This window comes from Vicia villosa, linkage group LG3, assembly GCF_029867415.1.
Source record: "Vicia villosa cultivar HV-30 ecotype Madison, WI linkage group LG3, Vvil1.0, whole genome shotgun sequence".
NCBI lineage: Eukaryota > Viridiplantae > Streptophyta > Magnoliopsida > Fabales > Fabaceae > Vicia > Vicia villosa.
In genome coordinates this window covers 64,108,612-64,128,090 of record NC_081182.1, presented here as the reverse complement: position 1 = coordinate 64,128,090, position 19,479 = coordinate 64,108,612, and the positions used below count along the sequence as shown (strand labels likewise).

Genomic DNA, 19,479 nt, shown 5'->3' with positions numbered 1-19,479 from the left:
AAATTGATAAATGAGATATCAGCACGTTTAATATATAACTAGGGTATTTTACTAGGATAATTTCTCAACCAACAAACCCTTCTTACGCACCTCAAATTAACTATTTTGCCCTCGTGCTTTCGTAGATGCATCTCCGGAAGCATCTTTTTTTTGGTTAATGTTGTTTTGTTCCGTAGATGCACCTACGTAAGTCTTCTGTAGATGCATCTACGGAATCAGCCCAGAACCAGAAAACCAGAGCAAAAGCATTTTTAACCATAAAAGACATTGCATTGATTCATAGATTAATCGACATTATAGAGAAAATTAAGAAAACTAAGAGATCTAATAAATTACAACGGTTAAGACAATGTCATCTGTTTCATGCATCATTTGAATGAAATCAGTGTTGTATTTAACTTCATCCCACCAACGTTCTGTTTTTCTGGTTTCAAACGAGGTCCTTATTCTAAACCTCTGGATCCTTTTGATTTCTTCTCCGGGTTTGTACTCCCCCTCTAAAAAAGACATAATAGTCCTCTTGAGTTGGTCGAAGAAATGGATATTCCAAAACTTCACCGGCACGATGGATTTGACGGGAGAGAAAATGACATGCCCTTCCCTTATGTGGTATTCCGGTTTAGGATCGGGACACTTCATTGATGTTTGGTGACATCCATTTGGCCTAATGCGAGACATTTTTGTGTTTAGGGTTTGTGCTTGTGTGTAATGAAAACCTAGAAACCCCAAATTTATAGAAGCCTTAGGAGACTATGAACCACACAATGTCTGTCACAGAATGTTCCGTAGATATATCCACGGAAGGGGCATAAATTTCTCCTTTCCGCAGATGCATCTACGGTAAAGACCCTTAATTTTCAGTGTAACGCCCTTCCGTAGATGCATCTACGGTTAACACCTATAATTTTCAATGTAACACCCTTCCGTAGACGCATCTACGGAAATTTCCCTGCTATTTTTTTAGCAGAACAGAAAGCAGTAAGTAGCAGTTTTGGTAAGAAATTTAGGAAACACAAAACGTAAATAATTTGAAACACATAGACACATAAACACAAACACAGAAACACAAAAAATATTATATTACAATGTTATAGAGTGCATATATTACACTTTGAAACTAGATAAATACATGAAAAGAACTGTCGTCAGCTAAATCTATTGGTGGTTCTAATTTTGACTATTCCGCCTTCGAGATTCTTCAATATTTTGAATTCATGCATCCTATCAACAAATACATCCGGCCACGTCTCGACAAGTTCGACATGATGAAGATTCCATTCCGGTGACGTAGGTGGTATGGTGCATCCCGGTTTCAAGTAAACTTGTATAAAATGACGAGATCCGGCGAGCCATTCAACACATATAATATGATCAATTGGATTTGGAGGAGGTGCGGTGCAGAGCGGAAAAAAGGTTTCCGAAAAACCATAATGCATCAAGTCAATGCATACCATGTCATATGTGTATGCAATAAGATGTCCCATTTCCGGAAATCTCATCCAATGCGAAACCCGTGCGTAGGCGCCCCCAAGGGACAAAAGCTTCGTTTACCGTTTCAAATTTATTTTCGTCTCCAAATACCCGCGTGTACGAATCTTTATGGTTCACAAATTCTTCGATAAGATCATGGCGGACAAGCTCATGGGCATCCTCTCCCTTTCCCTAGCAAAGCTGATACGGTCTGAAATCCGCAATTACCGTCCCCCGCCATATTAACGATTTGATAGATGTATTTATGCATAAAAACCGGCATCTCGTCAATGAATGAAATTTTTTGAGTAATTTGTACATCTTCGATTGATGGAGCAATAGGTGTTGGAATCAAAACTTTTGGATCAATAGATGTCGGAATCGGAGTCAAAACTTGCGGTGGACAAAATTTTTCGGTTGTGGCAAGTATATTTTTCGGATGGAAAAAATTCAAGGACTTGTCTTTAATAGATGCCTTCTCAATTGGATTGAGTCGACATGTAATAGGATGGCCTTGTAATTTTGCACACAAATCATGGTTATGCAAACCACAAACAATAGAGCATCTCCACTTCGTGCTAGCCAACATGTCACAACATATTTTAAATGGACACTCGCATTTTCTAGTACCTGTGTTGTCTCTTTTAAAATTCTTTAGAGGAGGATGGTATTTCCCGCTTTTTTTGCACAATATTGTTACAAACGGATTTCTTCTTGCCGTGCCATTATCCGATCTTCCTATCACCACACCAAAACCAAGGTTAGTTGCATTCCTACGAATCCATGTTAGCATGCTTTCATGATCATCAAAGTCTGGCTTGCTACGAAAGTCACCTCCGACATCTACCACATTTGCGACAACCCCATCGATACTCGTACAAACATCGACTAAAGTAACTAATTCTCTTGAAATATTATCGGGGTGCACCATACCTATTTTGTCAAAATCACGCAGAATTACAAAATGCTGGAAAAAAACTGCAGGGACTATTCCGTAGATGCATCTACTGAAGTGTTCATCTTCAACACCTTCTGTAGATGGATCTACGGAAGCTACGTAACTTTTTTTCAGAAAAAATCGTTGACAATGTGAATAATGTAGTGGTTGAAAGTGATTATTTATTTGAAATTAAGATTTTTCTTGCTCCATTTGATTTGTTGCACCAAAAGGTTTGAGAGTTGGAGTGAAATAGGGTATTGATGATGTAGGGTTTTTAGGGTGTGAAGTATGAAAAGTTTGAAGAAATGAAACAATGGGGGAGTGATTATTCTTGTTCAAACTATATCAGACACTTTAGTAGATGCATATACAGAATAATGTGGCGCTAAGCTTTTCCGTAGATGCATCTAAGAAAGCTTCCCTTAACTGATTTTTATGTGTATTTTTCCCCATATACACTAGTTTATTACGCTTCCGTAGATGCATCTAAGGAAGGAATCAAATTTTTTCAAAATTTGGGGTGCTTTTGATTGTGTATCTACAAAAGAAATAAAAAATTTTAAAATATGGGGTGCTTTCGAATGGACATATGTTTGAGGCAAAATTGGATATAAAATAAGAATGGGGGAGTTGAGAAATAGTCTTTTAATAATTAAATACAAACCTATCATAACCACCTCCCTCCTCCATACTAAATAGTTTCACACAATTTGCAAGACAATTCAGATTTAAACCTAATTCATAACTACACCTGACCGTAGCTAAACTCAGATAGGGGCTAACGTTGGGTGAGCAAATGGAATCGTCGTTATCGCTATGGGAATACAGCGTAATCCTCTTTATGCGTCCCTTCTTCGCCATAGCTTTCGTTCTCTCCATAATCACTCTAGGTGAGTAACTTCTTTTCTCCGTCTTCGATCGCTTCTTCAATTCATCATAACGATTTTGTCTCTGTGAACTGCAGGTTGGTTTTTGGCATGGAAACTGGTGCTCGTTCATGTTCCCTTGGTTCAAGAAATTTTTGGCCTAAAAAAGAAACCTCTTCGATCTAAGCCCCAAACTGGTCGTCTTTCCAAAATTTATAGCACCATTAATGCCCCAATTTCATCTTCCACTTAGGTAATTTCACTTTCTTATTATTTGAAATCCATAATTGGGATTTTTTTTTTTTCATTCCATTGTTTGGAGTCCAATGAAATTATAATAAGATTAGTAATCGGTTTCAAGATGAAATTTGTATACATAGAACCTGTTTGGATAAACTTATTTACTGCCATATCGCGGTTTTGAGAGACTTAATCAAAATTGCAAACCTTTATGCCCTGTTATAGAGAGCCTAAGGCAACAACCCATGTTCAATTGCCTAACCAAAAGCAAGTATGATATTTGTGGTTTTGATTCATAGAATACTGCATCAATATTTTGAAGCCCCTTTGTCACAATTCATGACCCAATTGAGGAAAAACTGACCCCATCACCGCAGCTCCACATTCTTGCCGTAGGCATCCCTCCAATTTTCCTGTTTTCTTGCAACAATTTTCATCTCAACCTTTCACTGTGTCTTGGTTTCTTGGTTATAAATTACTTGGCATGCACTATGTAGTCAATAATGGCATAGCAGGCACTTGGAAAAACTGCATTGTGTTTCAGTGTTGAGTAACAACTGCAGTGCCACCAATAGCAGCAAAATTGCTGCAACATACATTTAACCAAGTGAAATTATATTTATTTGTTTGAAAAGTTGTTGGTCATTTCACTATGAAATAGCTATATTTTGCCCTCAATTTCTATCTTTTCCCTTTTTTCAAAATTTGAATAACAATGAAATATGCCCCTCCTGTCTTGTCATTTCTTCTTCTCCAAAAAAGCTTAATTTCCTCTCTTGACCTCGGGTGGCTTTTTGGCAGCCCTTTCTGCAACTTTCTTGCAGTCACCCCTACCTTGGAGATAGTGATTCCGTTCAGGAAATCAATTGTGTTTACATACCTTAAACTTTGGAGGCTAAAACTTATTTGCTCTATATGGGGTTTGAATATAGATGACACGAATGGACTTTGATATTAGTTATGTATGCATCTTTAATGTTGTGTATTATTCTATTTCTTTTTAGCTTGTGCTCGATCATGAGTTTGTTGAGCGTTTTAGTGGTCGGTCACTATGCTCGAGTAACTTGACTACATAGATTATACATCACTTGCTTCAAATATCATTGGATGCTTTCTTGCCTTGCAATTATAGATGAGATCATTAAGTTGATTTAAGGATATAGAAACAATCATGGATATTAACGGCTGTTTTCTTGTCAATGCAGATATGATAATTGGATTGTGAAAATGGCAAACACGGGAAGTTGGATAGTAGGACAGCCACTGACTCAGTGATTGAAATTAAATGAAAAATCTCCAAGCAGCAAACAACACGCCTCGAAGCTCTGGAGATGTTTATATTATACTCCTTGTACATGTATTAGTTCATTACTCTATATATTTTACTATGTGGAATTACTTTGGATAGGTATCTAAATATAAATCACTTATATTAAACTCATTTTTAATTTAAATTAATTTTATAAAATCGATTCATTAAAATCTGATTTTGTCACCGCAAAACCAAATCCATATACTATTATACATTTGTGTGTTTCATTTGAAGCTATCTATTGCATTATTGGTTTAAACACACATTTAATTACAAATCCATTGTGAAAGCAAACATATAATATAAACTGCTGTGTATTGTTTTTAGAGATGCCTGTTTTACATATGCTTGCTCAATGAGCAATCATTTTCTAACTATAAACAAAATCATTTGATACAAGTTGTAAAAGTGTAAATCCCTCGGTGAGTTTTTGTTTGTCTCTTATAAACTTACTTTTTATTATCGGACTGAATGGTTCAATGGTTCAATTAGTTGAATTGATATTTTACTTATCGGACTGAATGGTTCACATCCAAACAAAGAAAGATGACCATGTTCTTTATGTCTTCATTTATATATAAATTTTCATAGAATTGCTTGTATTGAGAGAGTATCCAACACGGTAGAGAACAACACTGTTGTAGTGTGGAATGAGTTGGTTGCAGCATTTGTTAATGAAGGGAAAACAAGGAGAATACACACCTTTTCTGAAAACCGTCACTTTGAGGACAAGCATTACAACTCACTTGTTTACATTGTATTTCAATTTAAATGAAAAGTTGCATCATAAGGACTGTTTTTACCTATCTTGGCTAAAAAACCGGTTTTACTTGTGAGTTGTGACATGTACTAAACCTGCCAACAAACTACTCCCTCTACAGAAGTTACTGATTAGTATTTCCAAAACCTGATCAGGATTGAAGAAATGTAATTATCATATAACCAGTTCAATTCAATCCTTATGACAAGCGTCATGGAGTTGTTCTTTTCACTCTTCAAATTGCTTGGGATCATGACTATCAGTGATTTGGCCAAAGACACTCACTAGTTCACATATCACCAAGTATTCATCAATTGCAAAGCAAAGATTGAAATATTCTCAATCTTTTAGAGAAGAAGGAAAAATGGTTCCGGATTTCATACTTTGTCACTGTTTTGGCAAGACTATGTTTAGGCAGTGGACTCAAATAGGAATATAATATCATTTTATAAGATCAAATATTTAAACCCTAAATAAAAACAATTAAATCTCTGTACCAAAAATAAATATTATTTAAATTAGAAAACACCAAATGCTAGAACAAGAGAATATTAAGTTATCAACTGTACAACTATAAAAGTTAATTAGTATCAAAACCCCTAGTTATCATTAACAAATGTCAATAAGAACATCAAAATTGTGAGAAACGTATCCTATAAACTCTAGATGATGATACAGGGTCAACCTCATAATCTAAGGATGTCAACTCATGAGATCAGCTTTCCATGGAAAATATTTTCCACTTCAGTACGAACATTTTCGACATCCATTACATAGTCTCTTTGATCCTCATCCGTCATCAAATCACGCAACAATTGTTTCATTCTATTCAGTGCATCACCTAAAGCACAGAAGTCCCTGAAAACTCGAGCTTCAGTGGTTTTTAGTTGCAAGAGACTCTTAATCGCGACAAGTGCCTGTTTAATATATGCAAAGTGTCAAACCAAATGATAAACATGAACCGCAAAGGGGCCAAATTGTTTGTGCAAAATTTAAAGGTAGGCAGGCATAAATGTATACCAAATTGAAAAATAGAACAACTTTAAATGGATAGCTCAAACCAATCCCTCACTTCCATTCTACTGACTATACGCCTTTCTCTAATAATGAAAATCAAAACAGTTTTCTCTAATAATGAAAATCAAAACAGTTTTCTCTAGTTTCCACAAGTACATTTACCAGCAAATTGAATTTTTGAGAGCATAGATTGAAGTGCAAAAATAAGACATTTGCATAGCACACAAAGTCATAAGTAAGACAGTAAAACAAGTCTTCTACAATGCTTTAAAAAAATATTAGATGTAATGTCACCAATCACCTTTTCCTGGAGATCAAGGTCAGTTGAAGCAGTTAAATCAACCACAGACTTCAACAGATCCTGACCATTGAAAAATGATGGTTCATCCTTGTCAATATTTTCTAATTGATACTCTGCTAAATCGGTCAATAGAAGCACTGCCTTCTTCCGTAGTTTGATATCAATACTTGCATTCCTCAAAATATCCTAAAAAGTATCTAATGTCAATTACAATTTACCATAAGAAAAATAGTTTAAAAAACATGGCAACAATGTTTATAATAATGAAACTTAGATAGATCACCTGAAGCATCAAACCACCAGCTTCAGCATAGAACAATTCCTGACTAGCTAAATTATTCCGAGTCAAAGCTGAAACAGCATATAATGCTTTAATGCCTTCTTCAACGGAATCAGATTTTATCATAACTATCAACTTCGAGAGTACACCATGTTCCAAGACCTAGAATAGTCAACATTTGGCAGCATTACTATATTGTTACAAAACAGCTGCATACTAAGATTTATATCAAGAGAGTGCATAGGTGTCAGTGCTACAGACTTTATATCATTCTGGTATAAGTATTTTCCAAGGATTGATATGCACTTCAAGTTAGAGTTTGTTATAATTCAGTTAACAACAACTTGCTACAATTCCACTAATCATCAATGCAACAACATACCTGCTGCTGAACAGTTGGATTATTTTGACTAGCTTTTCCAATAACCCATGCAGCAAGAGCCCTAATACCCGGATCCGAGTTATCAAGTTCTCGCTTGAGAGCATAAAACCCACCAAGTTTGTTTAAATCTGACACACATTAGAATCTCTTATCAGGGATACACTATTCTACAGGAATATAAAATTTCTAGCAAATGAAAACAAAATCACAGAAAAATTATAAAACTAATAACCACCACCAAATTCAAAAAAGACCTATGTTCAAAACAAATAAACATAGATAGAAAGATATCTACCATTTGCATTATCCAATGGTTCAACAAGCTCGAGAAGCTCGAACAAGGCTCGGTATCGATCTTCCAAAGATATAGACACATTATTCAAATCACTGATAGAAATTTTCATCAATTCAGCATCAGATAACATTTTTGTTTCCTCCATTAACTCCTGTTTAACCGCCACAAACAATGTACAACACCATAAGTATATAACAAACACAAATTCACACAACATAATCACAAAGAAAAATCGAATTACTTTGATTTCCAATTGACGCTTTTGAAGTTCGCTAGGTGATAATCCTTCATGAACCTGTGCTGATTCCTTTAACTTTTCAGGATCAGAATGACCTAAAAAAACACACAAAAATAAATTAAATAATGAAATAATTTGTATGGCAATGAATGAATATTGAAATTATGCATACTTATTGCCCAGTGCAACATGCTGTCCATTGAAGAGAAGCCGCCGTCGGAGTCGGGAACAGAGGCGTCCGGCGGAAGTAGATCGGCTTCCTCCACGGCGGTGGACCATGATGGCTGGCGGGAGGTGAGATTATGGTCTGTTTCGGCGGTGGCGGCTGCCGTGAAGAGTATGAGAGCGAGTAAGAGTGTTCGGTCCATTTTATTTTGATTAATTATTTATTTATTTGTTTATGAAAATCGAAGGTAGAAGTGAGTTCTATATACACCTGCGTTTCTTCTTCTTCATCTTCACGCTTTCGTGTCTATTTTTCAAAGACACGTCATGTGGATTGATTGTTGCCGTTGATTTTAGATCCGACGGTTTTAAGTGTTTGGGATGAGTCTCATCATCGTCATATTCATATACTATCGTAACTAACTTGCGCTTTTCTAAATAAAATTAATTAAACATACAAATTAATATTATGCAGCTACTATTTAAAAAGGTTTAGTTATTAAAGATTCCCTCGTAAAAGTTAATAAATAAATAAATAGAGACAAAATGTGATACCAAATTTTGATATTTAAAAGTACAATTATTTGTCGGTTAAAATTATTAAATTAGTAGTTGTACAGAACCATCATATATCAGATGCAGAGTGCGAGTTCAAACCCGTAATATTGAACTTGTTCATCTTTAAAAGATGAATTTCAACCAATAAACATTTTGTCAAAAAATAAAATAAATATAATCATAAATATTTTTTTATTCTTTTAATATACTATCTAAAAGTCTCTAGATAAAAAATTATTCCTACATAAAAAAACCTTTTAAAATTCAAGCCCAACAGTGGCAAGGTTATAAAATCTAGCATTCCCTATCTCGACAAATAAAGCGTGTCTAAACTAAAAGTCAGGTCAATGCCCGATCTAGTAAACAGGTCGACCAGAAAGTGTGTCTAGTGTAGAAAGCAGGCCTACCTAAAAATTATGCACAGTCAAGTATATGTTTGGTCTATAAGACAGACCGGTCTAGAAAGTGTGTCAATCCAAAAGGCATATCGACCCATAAAATATTCTCATCACATAATGCAGGTCGACTTAAAAAGTGCTGACCTAGAAGGCAAGTCTACGCCATATCTAGAAGGCATGCTAACCCAAAAAATGTGAGTCAGTCCAAAAGACATATCGACCTAAAAAGTGTGCTCAATCCATAAGGCAGATCAACCCAGAAAGTGTGTCCAGTCCAGAATGTAGGTATGCGCCTAGTCTAGAAGGCATATTGACTAAGAAAATATGCTCAACCCATAAGGAAGATCGACCCAAAAAGTGTGTTCAGTCCATAAGGAAGGTCAGCGCAGAAAATGTGTCCAACCTAAAAGATATTTCAACCCATTCAAGACCTAGTACCAGCATTGTATACCATTATATAAGAAGAGCATGACATATCTTAGTATAAAAGCCACACAATAGCTTCAGATTCAAGTACATCTTTCTAACCCTAAACATGAGTCTCACCTCTAATAGGTACTTACTTAGCGTTGAAGTGTTTGCAAGTATCGCCCCTAATATCAAACATAAGCATCGGTCATACTTGAATATATTACGAGATTGTGATCACCACCTTCATCAAGCTATATTACCTGAAGATCTATCGCCACCGGTTGTGAACCCGAGTTTCATATCGGAACATAACTTACGAAGAATTCTCGCTCTCCTCAAAGGAAGGTTCTACTCTAAACACTTTAAAAAAAACATTTAGTAGTGTAGAAATTATAAGATATTTTATAATAGAACATTTTATTGAAAAACTTTTATTCGTTTCATTATCTCTAATGTCTCCATGTTTGTAATTTTTTTCCAACTTAGTCACCAATTTTTTCAAAAGAGACTTTCAATTGTTAAAAACTTTTCACCATTATGCTTCTCTTGTTATGAAAGATATCATCTCACGTCCTCCTCCTTTTCATTGGATAAAACGTAATATTGATGGAGTTTTTCTTAAAAATCTAGGTCAAACAACTTATAGTGGAGTTATAAAAAACTAAAGTGCTATCAATCTTGGTTGTTTTGCGATCAACCTTGACACAACTAATACATTCACAACTGAGCATATGGAAACAATATACGCAATAGAAAATGCTTCACTCGCCCAAAGGTTGGCACAATAGACTCTAAGTTGGTTACCTTGACCGACAAACTACCTCTTATTGTCCCATGACGATTTAGGAATAGATAGATCAAATGTATGCAATAGAGGTAGTTTGTCACTGCACCTATCACCTATTGACATTATCATAAAAGAATTGCTCTTAACTTTTTTACAGTAAAAAATAAGCTGGACAAAAGATCAATCAATGAAATTTATATTTAGTATGCAAAACAACTCATATTATTATTACACTTGATCTGATTACTTCATTATGACACAACTAAAAATAAATTTTGTGATGACGAATCAACAATACCATCACAATATACATTGACTAAAATTTCAGCACAGCAAAAACAATATGCTAATCAAACCAATCACTAATCAAACATATAAGTCTTAAACAATATTGAACAACTTTCCTATGCCACCTTGAGTTGCTTGTGTTCAAGTTTATGAGTAGTATTCAAATCAACATGAACAAAGGCTCTTTCAATTTCAGGTAACATTTCAAGCTTATCTTGAAGTGTCTCTCCAATGTCATGTGCTTGACTAAGTGACATTTCTTCTGACACAACTATGTCTACCTCCACAAAGTAATTAGACCCAAATGTGTAGGCTCTCAATGTATCGATGTGCTTGATCTCCTTGTCATGGTTCCAACATAGATATGTTATCTTTGCAAGGTACTCTGGAGGAGCTGTTTTTCCAATCAATGACCATACATTCTCCATCACCGTTTTCGCCCAATTGCTTATTGTATATAAAGCTATCTGCACCAACATTGATATTTGTCACGGTTAAACTGTGACCTCATAAAATATTTGTCACAGTTAAATGCTGGCTAAATAGAACCTCTATTTATTTTAGTCACAGTTAAGCTATGACTAATTTGCACATAACCTCTAAAAACTTAAAATGACTATGTATACATGAATTGAAGGACTTACCAAGACAGCTCCAAGAGGATCAAGCCACCAGTAGAATTTGATGGCTAACACTGCTGTGGCTAAACCAATTGAGTTTGTAATGACATCAAAGAAATGGTCTTGTGCATAGGCTCTAACTATTTCATTTTTGAACCTGCGACAATATGTCATGAGCCCGACTTTTACAAACGTCGCTGTCACCATAATTGCTATCATCCACTTTTCTTTTGTAGGATTTCTATCAGGTTGAGCCTGTCAAAAACCGATTTTGAAGTAGATTAATATTGAGTAACATGTTAGTCTATAGAATCAATGTCAAATCATCTTCTACGGTGCAACGTTATAAAAAAGTAAGAAAAAAATCCTTAAAGAAGCTGCATCGTAGAAGATGATCTGTATCTATTTATATAATATGTTATTTATTTCTATACCTTTACGATGATTTCCCTCATTGATTCAAATAATATTTGTAATCCGAGAGTTGCCATGACAGACGCAAATACAACAATCCCCTATCAATTTATTTTACAAACCAAAAGTTACTAAAATGAATGACTCTTTTGAAAGGATACCAAATGCATCTATATTATGAAAAGGAGAGTGAAGACTTTACCACAGGTTGCATTCTATTCTTGCCAATAGGGTATTTATCATAGTTTGGTTTGCTCATAGTATATGAAGTAAACCAAAGTATAAATCCAGACAAAAGATCCAACAATGAGTCCAAAGTTGATGCAATCACAGCCAGAGATCTACTTTGAATAGATGCATAAACTTTTGCTACAAATAGCACCATGTTCCCTATGTTAGATAAATAAATTGCCACCTTCTCATTCCTTTCAAGTTTCTTCATCTCATCCTGAAAAATAAAATAAAAAAAGTTTTTCGTTTCACGCATCAGAGAAATCGTTTTACTAAGAATTTAATTCATATACACAGTCGTTGTAAAATGCAAAAAAATAAAATAAAAACTCGTTCGAATTTTCATAACCTCGGTTAAGTTTCCAGGTATTGTGCCCAAATCAAGATATGAATCCACTTCTTGGAACCCTTTAAGAAGCACTTGTTGCCTCTCATAATACTTAGCAAGTTTTCTTTGTCTATCTGATAAATAGACATGCAAAATTCATTTTAGAAACCTTGAAAAATAAATATGAAATATGAACAAAAAGAGTTTGTTGAATTGAAGTTCAAGTTCAAGTACTCATTGTTCTTAGGAATAATCCAAAGCCAAAATGAGACTCCATTTGTCTCTCCGGCATTCGATGATCATCCATGCTGATCCTCCATGAAGGTTGTCTAGCCATAGAGACATTCTCAGAAGCTATATTTGGAGAAAGAAGCTCAGTTCTGTAATCAGTTGAATCAGTTCTAACTTCAGTCACTTTTGCCATGTTTGTGTATTAATAATTATTTGTATGTACTATAATAGTCTTTATATATAAAATTTTGAAGCAACATAAGAGATTTGGTTCCTATTGTATGGAATATTGTAACAAGAGAAAGCATGGAGAATGCTTGATTAAAGAGTGGTTGTTTGAATGAGTCTTATATCATGCCTCTAAACAAATTGACTTTTGAGTTAATGTAGTTTTATATTAATATGAATGGAATATTTACTTGGAAGTACCTAAATGTTCACATTTTAACCTTCAATTGTTTTATATAACTTTTGGGAAGAATTCAACTGCTACACTTTAATGAGATAGGTGAGGACAGTGTCATGACCAAGATCATGGGGAATTTAGGAAAAATATTAAGAAATATACAAACTTTTGAAGTCATCATAAAGAATATACGAATAGAAAGAAAAAAATTGACGAGTAAGACTTGAAGTTAGGATTATAATGAGGTGTGTGACATGTTTCACCACCATTTAATTTGCCATTCCTAAAATTATTTGTTGCATCTCGTATTTTTGTATCGATAAAAATGTCCTTGTTATTATTTATCTAAAAATTATTATTATTTTTTAAAAAATTACTTTAGGCAAGTAGTAAATTTGAAATTTCCGATACTCTTATTGAAATTTTCGGTATTAAAAATCATGTTTTTATCGGAAATGATTAGTAATTTTTAAAATTTTTGAAACTGATTTATTGGAAATTTTGAGATTTTCATTATTGATATAAAAAATCAAAGAAACTTAAGCTGAAAGACTTTGCATATGTCGGGAATGATGGTTAAAGAACTGGAATTGATCAAACAATTCAAAGACATGAGTCTAGTTTGCGAGGTTACACCGCAGAGTGTTAAGTTGGGGATGTTGAAGATCAACAATGAATTTCTAGATTAGGTTAAAGAAGCCCTGAAGTTAGATGCGAAGATAGTAGACATGATGGTTGGGATTGATCAGTATGAAAACAATGACTTCAAGGTAGATGCGCAAGGGGAGTTGAGATTCTGCAATCGAATTTATATTCCCGAGGATGCGGAGATGAAAAAGATGATTCTTGAGGAAAGTCGTAAAGTAAGTTGAGTATTCATCCAGGAGTTACTAAAATGTATCAGGATTTAAAGAATTTGTTTTAGTGGCCGGGAATGAAGCGTGACGTAGCACAGTTTGTGTATGCGTGTTTAACTTGTCAGAAATCAAAGATAGAACATCAGAAGCCTGCGGGGTTGATGCAACCTTAGAAATTCCATAATGGAAATGGGATAGCATTTCAATGGACTTTGTGACGGGATTACCAAACACTCCGAGAGGACATGATACGATTTGGGTAATTATTGATAGGCTTACGAAGTCGGCTCACTTCATTCCTATTAACATCAGTTTTCCGATACCGAAGTTGGCGGAGATTTATATTAGTGTAATTGTGAAGTTGTATGGTGTTCCTTTGTGTATTATTTCGGATAGAGATCCAAGATTTACTTCTGATTTTTGGAAGAGTTTGCAAGAGGCGTTGGGTTCTAAGTTGAGGTTGAGTTGATAAGTGTCAATTTGTAGTGCTTTTGTATATATAGTTTTGTGGCACTTATAGTGTTTTTGTGTAAATTCTGTTGAATAATCCCCCGTTTTGTGTGTAAATACGTTTAATTTGTTTATACCCGTGTTTTGATTCCTTTATGTACCATTTGATAGTTTTCTATTCATTTTGTAGGTATTGAGGCGTATTTAGAGCATGGACAATAAAGTGTCGAAGACACGGCTTCAAACGCGCGATTTTGAGCAACGAAATCAATTCATCAAAGAATAAGGCTTAAAATAAGGATGATAAAAATCATCAATTTGGGTGTCATTTTGTCATTGTTAGATAGAGCATTGAATAATCTTTCCAACGCTTCGAACCGGGCACAATTCGGAGTTACGGTTCTCAAGTTATGGCAAAAATAATATTTGGTTTTTTTCTGCTATCGCTTAGCGAGATTAAGCTCGCTTAGCGAAATCGCCTGGGACAGCAACTCGTTAAAAGGGGCAAAAAACACATTTTTAGGTTATGCTTTGGGGTATTTGTTCCCAAATCATCAAACCTTCATTTATTGGTCATTAGAGCTTAGAAGACAACATTTTTGGCTTGCTCATGGATGATCCGGAGTCGGGAGCTTATTGGATCGTGTTTGACACCGCGAGAAATTGGGTTTTCTTCTCTTCCTCTTCTCTTTGTAACCATTTATGTTGGGGTTTTGTTGTAATTATACTTTGTTTATATGTATATTTATTGCTCATGGTGTTGTTTAATGCTTTCATTACAAATCTTCATTAGTGATTGCTTTCTCTATGTGGATTTGGATTGTTTCAGACATGGATGATTCGAATCCGGGTTTAGGAAGAACATTTATTGGGTTTTAATTCTAGATATAGATTAAGGCTTAGTATTCACTTGTGTATCAAAGTTTAATGCTTCCGTGTTGTTCGTGTTGTGCTAAGAAATCGTTGACGCGAGCAAAACGGTTAATTTCTCACTTTGCGTTAGACATAACCTCTGTGTGAGTGGTACGTGATGATGTTGAGGAGTAGTTTAGGTTGATTTCAACTGAGTAGTAAGTTTAAGTATTTAACGGGTATATGAGTTCCAAATATCGAGAGTCTCTATTGTCCGAATAATGAAATTCTTTTTATGTTCATAAGTTAAATTCCCACGTTTACTTTAAACCCATTTTAACTCGAGCTTGAAACCATAGAAACTGTTGAACGGCAGTTTGACAATACTAATCTCTGTGGACACGATAAATCCCGGATGAATATTTCCAAATCTTTTGTTGCTTGCCGCTTTACCGCCTCAACATGAGTTCGGCGTATCACCCTCAGACGGATGGTCAGAGAGAGAGAACTATTCATTCGTTGGAGGATTTGTTGAGAGCATGTATTCTTGAGCAAGGAGGTTCGTGGGATACTTATCTCTCATTGATAGAGTTCACTTATAATAACAATTATCATTCTAGTATTGGAATGGCACCTTTTGAAGCATTGTATGGTCGAAGATGTAGAAGTCCCTTATGTTGGCATGAATTTGGGGAAAGTGTAGTGTTTGGACCTGAAATTGTTCGAGAGACTACTGAGAAGGTGAAGTTAATTTGAGAAAAGATGAAAACTTCTCAAAGTATAAAGAAGAGTAATCATGACTAGCAAAGGAAGGATTTAGAATTTCAAGCAGGTAACTATGTGTTTTTGAGAGTCACGCCTGTGACCGGTGTTGGGCGAGCATTGAAGTCTAAGAAGCTCACTCCTTGATTTATTGGTCCATATCAGATTTCGTGCAGAGTTGGAAAAGTTGCGTATAGGGTGGCCTTACCATCCAATCTTGCAAATTTGCATGATGTGTTTCATGTGTCACAACTCCGGAAGTATATTTCAGAGCCATCTCATGTAATTCATATGGACGATGTGCAAGTACGGCATAATCTCACTATGGAAACAATGCCTATATGAATAAAAGATCGTGAGTTGAAAACACTAAGAGGCAAAGATATCGCTTTAGTGAAAGTAGTTTGGACAGGAGCTTCCGGAGAAAGCATGACGTGGAAATTGGAAAGCAAGATGCGGGATTCTTATCCCGAGTTGTTTGCATGAGGTAATTTTCGAGGACGAAAATATTTTAAGTGGGAGAGAGTTGTAACGCCCATTTATTTAAAATAACTATTTTATTATGTGTTTGTGAATTATTTGATTTAATTTATGAATTAATTAGGATTATTTTATTTTGTTATGAATGAATTAATTAAGTAGTATTAATAAAATGAAGAGAATATAAACATTGGGCCTGTTATGAGATTAGAAGTAGCATTAGTGGGGGTGTGAGTTAAGCCCATTAGTTAAAGTGAGAAATTTGGGAAAAAATAATAAAAACAAGGGATTAGGAGAAAGAGAGAAAAATCAGAAAATTTGAAGAACGTAGAAAGAGGGAAGTGCAGAGAGCTAGGGCAATACCCATTGGAAGCTTAGAACAATCTTCAATCCAAAGTAAGGGTGGGGTTCTTACTCTCTAAGGGTTGGCATGATGATGAGTATGTTATAGGTTAGACTTCATAATTGTATATCCATGAATGTGTGAAGAATTTGAGCTTTTATGTGTTTTTGGATGTTATGAATGATTTGTGAATTCGGTGCTATTGAAAGAATTGATGTTTGTATGTGAACAATGGCTTGATATTGATTTTAGACTTGAAAAACTATGATTTTTGGTGATTTTTCATATAGGGAAAATATGAGTTTTTGAGGTTTTGAGGAGTAGAGGTTCATAGCAGCAAAATAGCAAATTTTTGGGTCTGCTACAGCAGGAACCGGTTCCCCAAATAAGGGAACCTAGTTCCCAGAGTTTCTGTAGCGTAAAATATAGTTTTTGAACAGGGGGAACCGGTTCCCCAAATAAGGGAACCGACTTCCCAGAAACAAAGGATGTAGGGGAACCGGGTTCCCAAATAGGGGAACCGGGTTCCACTGAGTTAAAATTAATATTTCTTTTAAAACTTCAAAGAGCCATAACTTTTGACTCAGGTGTCCGTTTGACGCGCCGTTTAAACTTTCGAAAAGCTAAAATTATTTCCTATCCAATGAAATCGATTCGGGAACCTTTTGAAAATATTTTAAAATTTTATTTTTATGGTATATTGTGATTATGCAAAGTGCGAACGTGGTCATGTGATGTTGTCACCAAAAAGGGTGTGATTATATGTTGCAAGTGAATACGATGATGATGTTGTTGTTGCTGCCATTGATTTTACTGGCAATTGTGATGGAGGTAATGCCTCGTTGTGTATTGTTGTTGTTGTTGTTGTGTATTTTTATGATGTTGCATTGTTAAGTTGCATGCATGGCATACTTTTACGATGGCTTGGGTAGGCACAAACACGTTGGCATGGATTGGCAAAATTGCGAAGGAGGCTTATGACTTGTTGATGCCTCTAATAATTGGAAATTGTTAAGGGGGCTTATGCCCTGATGGTATCACATGCATTGGCACGGTGTCGATTGCATTGCATTATCATGAATATTGCATGATTGATGAATCAGTTGTTAATGATTAACGATGTGTTGTTGAATGATGAATGATGCTAACGTTGTATGAAATGGTGAAATTATGTATGATCTATATCTCCTATATTTTTTTATCATGCATTCCTTTATATTGTAAGATATCTCACCCCTTCTGTTTGAATGTTACCCCTATGTTGGTAACATACAGGTAATCAAAAATGAAGGCTAAATACGTTCGGTAGTTGGGTTCGTGTCGTCGCTATGATACGTAACACTCGGGGGGTGAACACTATTGTCTTGTTATTTGCTTTATTGTTTAATCTTGAGTTAGTTGAAGAAGTTTTATTAGTATTAAGGTTGTCTATTGTCGAACTAAGTCATTGGTGATTTCTATTTGGATTATAAATATTTTTCTGCTGAGTTATAACGAATGTTTTTGAAGACTATATCGTTTTGAATGGTTCATCCGTTTATATGTGTTATGTATCCATTATTTTTATGAGAAATTGTTTGTATTACGAAGAAAATGTGACATCCTGGTTTCGATGGATTATTTTCAAACGATGATTTTTATACTCTGATTTTATTAATCTTACGTGGGGTAAATTGGGGTATTACATTAGACACTCATAATAATTTGGTCTCGAAAACTTCTTTGTAGAAGAATAGGACATTTAAGACCAAGATCAGTTTGATTGAGGTGCAATGCTTGAAAATAGTTTTCGACCACATGAGTAGTTGGTTGTGGAATTTGAGATTTGGCCATCTGAATTTTAGGTCACTCAATCAACTTATCACTCAAGATATGGTAACTGATATACTATGTCTTGTGATGCCTACAAACTCTATGAAGGTTTCTTAGTAGGGAAGCAATCCATAAAGTTTTTTGTTTTGACTATGCTAATGAGATCCTCTTGCATACTAGAAGTACATTCAGATGTATGTGGCCCCTTTTAGGATCATACCATTAGTAGAAACAAGTATTTTGTTTCGTTTGTCAATGAGTATAGTCGAAAGCTTTGGATCTATGTTGTCAAGCGAAAGGACGAAGTATTTGAAATCTTTAAGAGATTCAAGATACTTGTCGAAAACAAGAGTGATAAGAAGATTAAAGTTCGGCGAACAAATGGAGATGGCGAATACACATCTAAGATGTTTGAAGAATTATGTGCAGAACATGATATTGATCATGAGGTAACTGCTCCTTATACATCTCAACATAATGGAATAGTAGAAAGAAGAAACAGGACCGTATTGGACATGACATGATGTATGCTGAAATAGAGGAATTTGCCAAAATCCTTATGGGGTGAAGTAGTCACCATTGCTTCCTATATACTGAACATGTTTATTACAAAGAATTTGAAGAAAAAGGTTCCTAAAGAAGTTTGGAGTGGCAAACGACCATCAGTGTGTCATCTGAAGGTGTTTAGCTCCATGTGCTACAAGCATAACTATGATGCGAGAAGAAGAAAGCTTGATAACAATAGTGAACCTATAATTTTGGTAGGATATCAAAAAACTTATGCATACAGGTTGTTTAATCCAATTAATAAGAAGACTGTGATGAGTCAAGATATTGATATGATGAGAAATCTACATGGGATTGGAATTCTGGTGATGCAATTAACAGGCCTTTGATGAATTATGGCGTTGACGAAGAAATTCTAGTTGATGACACTCCTGTCAAAGTGGAAGTCAAAGAAGTGGCAGACATTCCTGACATAGTC

At 35.0% G+C, this 19,479-nt stretch overlaps 2 protein-coding genes across 2 annotated transcripts; both read right to left on the bottom strand.

Moving 5' to 3' along the window:
- Positions 1-5,615: 5,615 nt before the first annotated feature.
- Positions 5,616-8,552, bottom strand: LOC131661689 (uncharacterized). The gene is made up of 7 exons (XM_058931296.1): positions 8,274-8,552; positions 8,105-8,196; positions 7,864-8,014; positions 7,569-7,696; positions 7,190-7,348; positions 6,907-7,092; positions 5,616-6,505 (listed from the first exon to the last, which is right to left on the bottom strand). The coding sequence occupies exons 1-7, from the start codon at positions 8,467-8,469 to the stop codon at positions 6,296-6,298; spliced, it is 1,122 nt and encodes a 373-aa protein (XP_058787279.1). The 5' UTR covers positions 8,470-8,552; the 3' UTR covers positions 5,616-6,295.
- Positions 8,553-10,642: 2,090 nt separating this feature from the next.
- Positions 10,643-12,827, bottom strand: LOC131655964 (metal tolerance protein 10-like). The gene is made up of 6 exons (XM_058925762.1): positions 12,536-12,827; positions 12,323-12,435; positions 11,945-12,190; positions 11,763-11,843; positions 11,353-11,583; positions 10,643-11,175 (listed from the first exon to the last, which is right to left on the bottom strand). The coding sequence occupies exons 1-6, from the start codon at positions 12,723-12,725 to the stop codon at positions 10,825-10,827; spliced, it is 1,212 nt and encodes a 403-aa protein (XP_058781745.1). The 5' UTR covers positions 12,726-12,827; the 3' UTR covers positions 10,643-10,824.
- Positions 12,828-19,479: the final 6,652 nt, after the last annotated feature.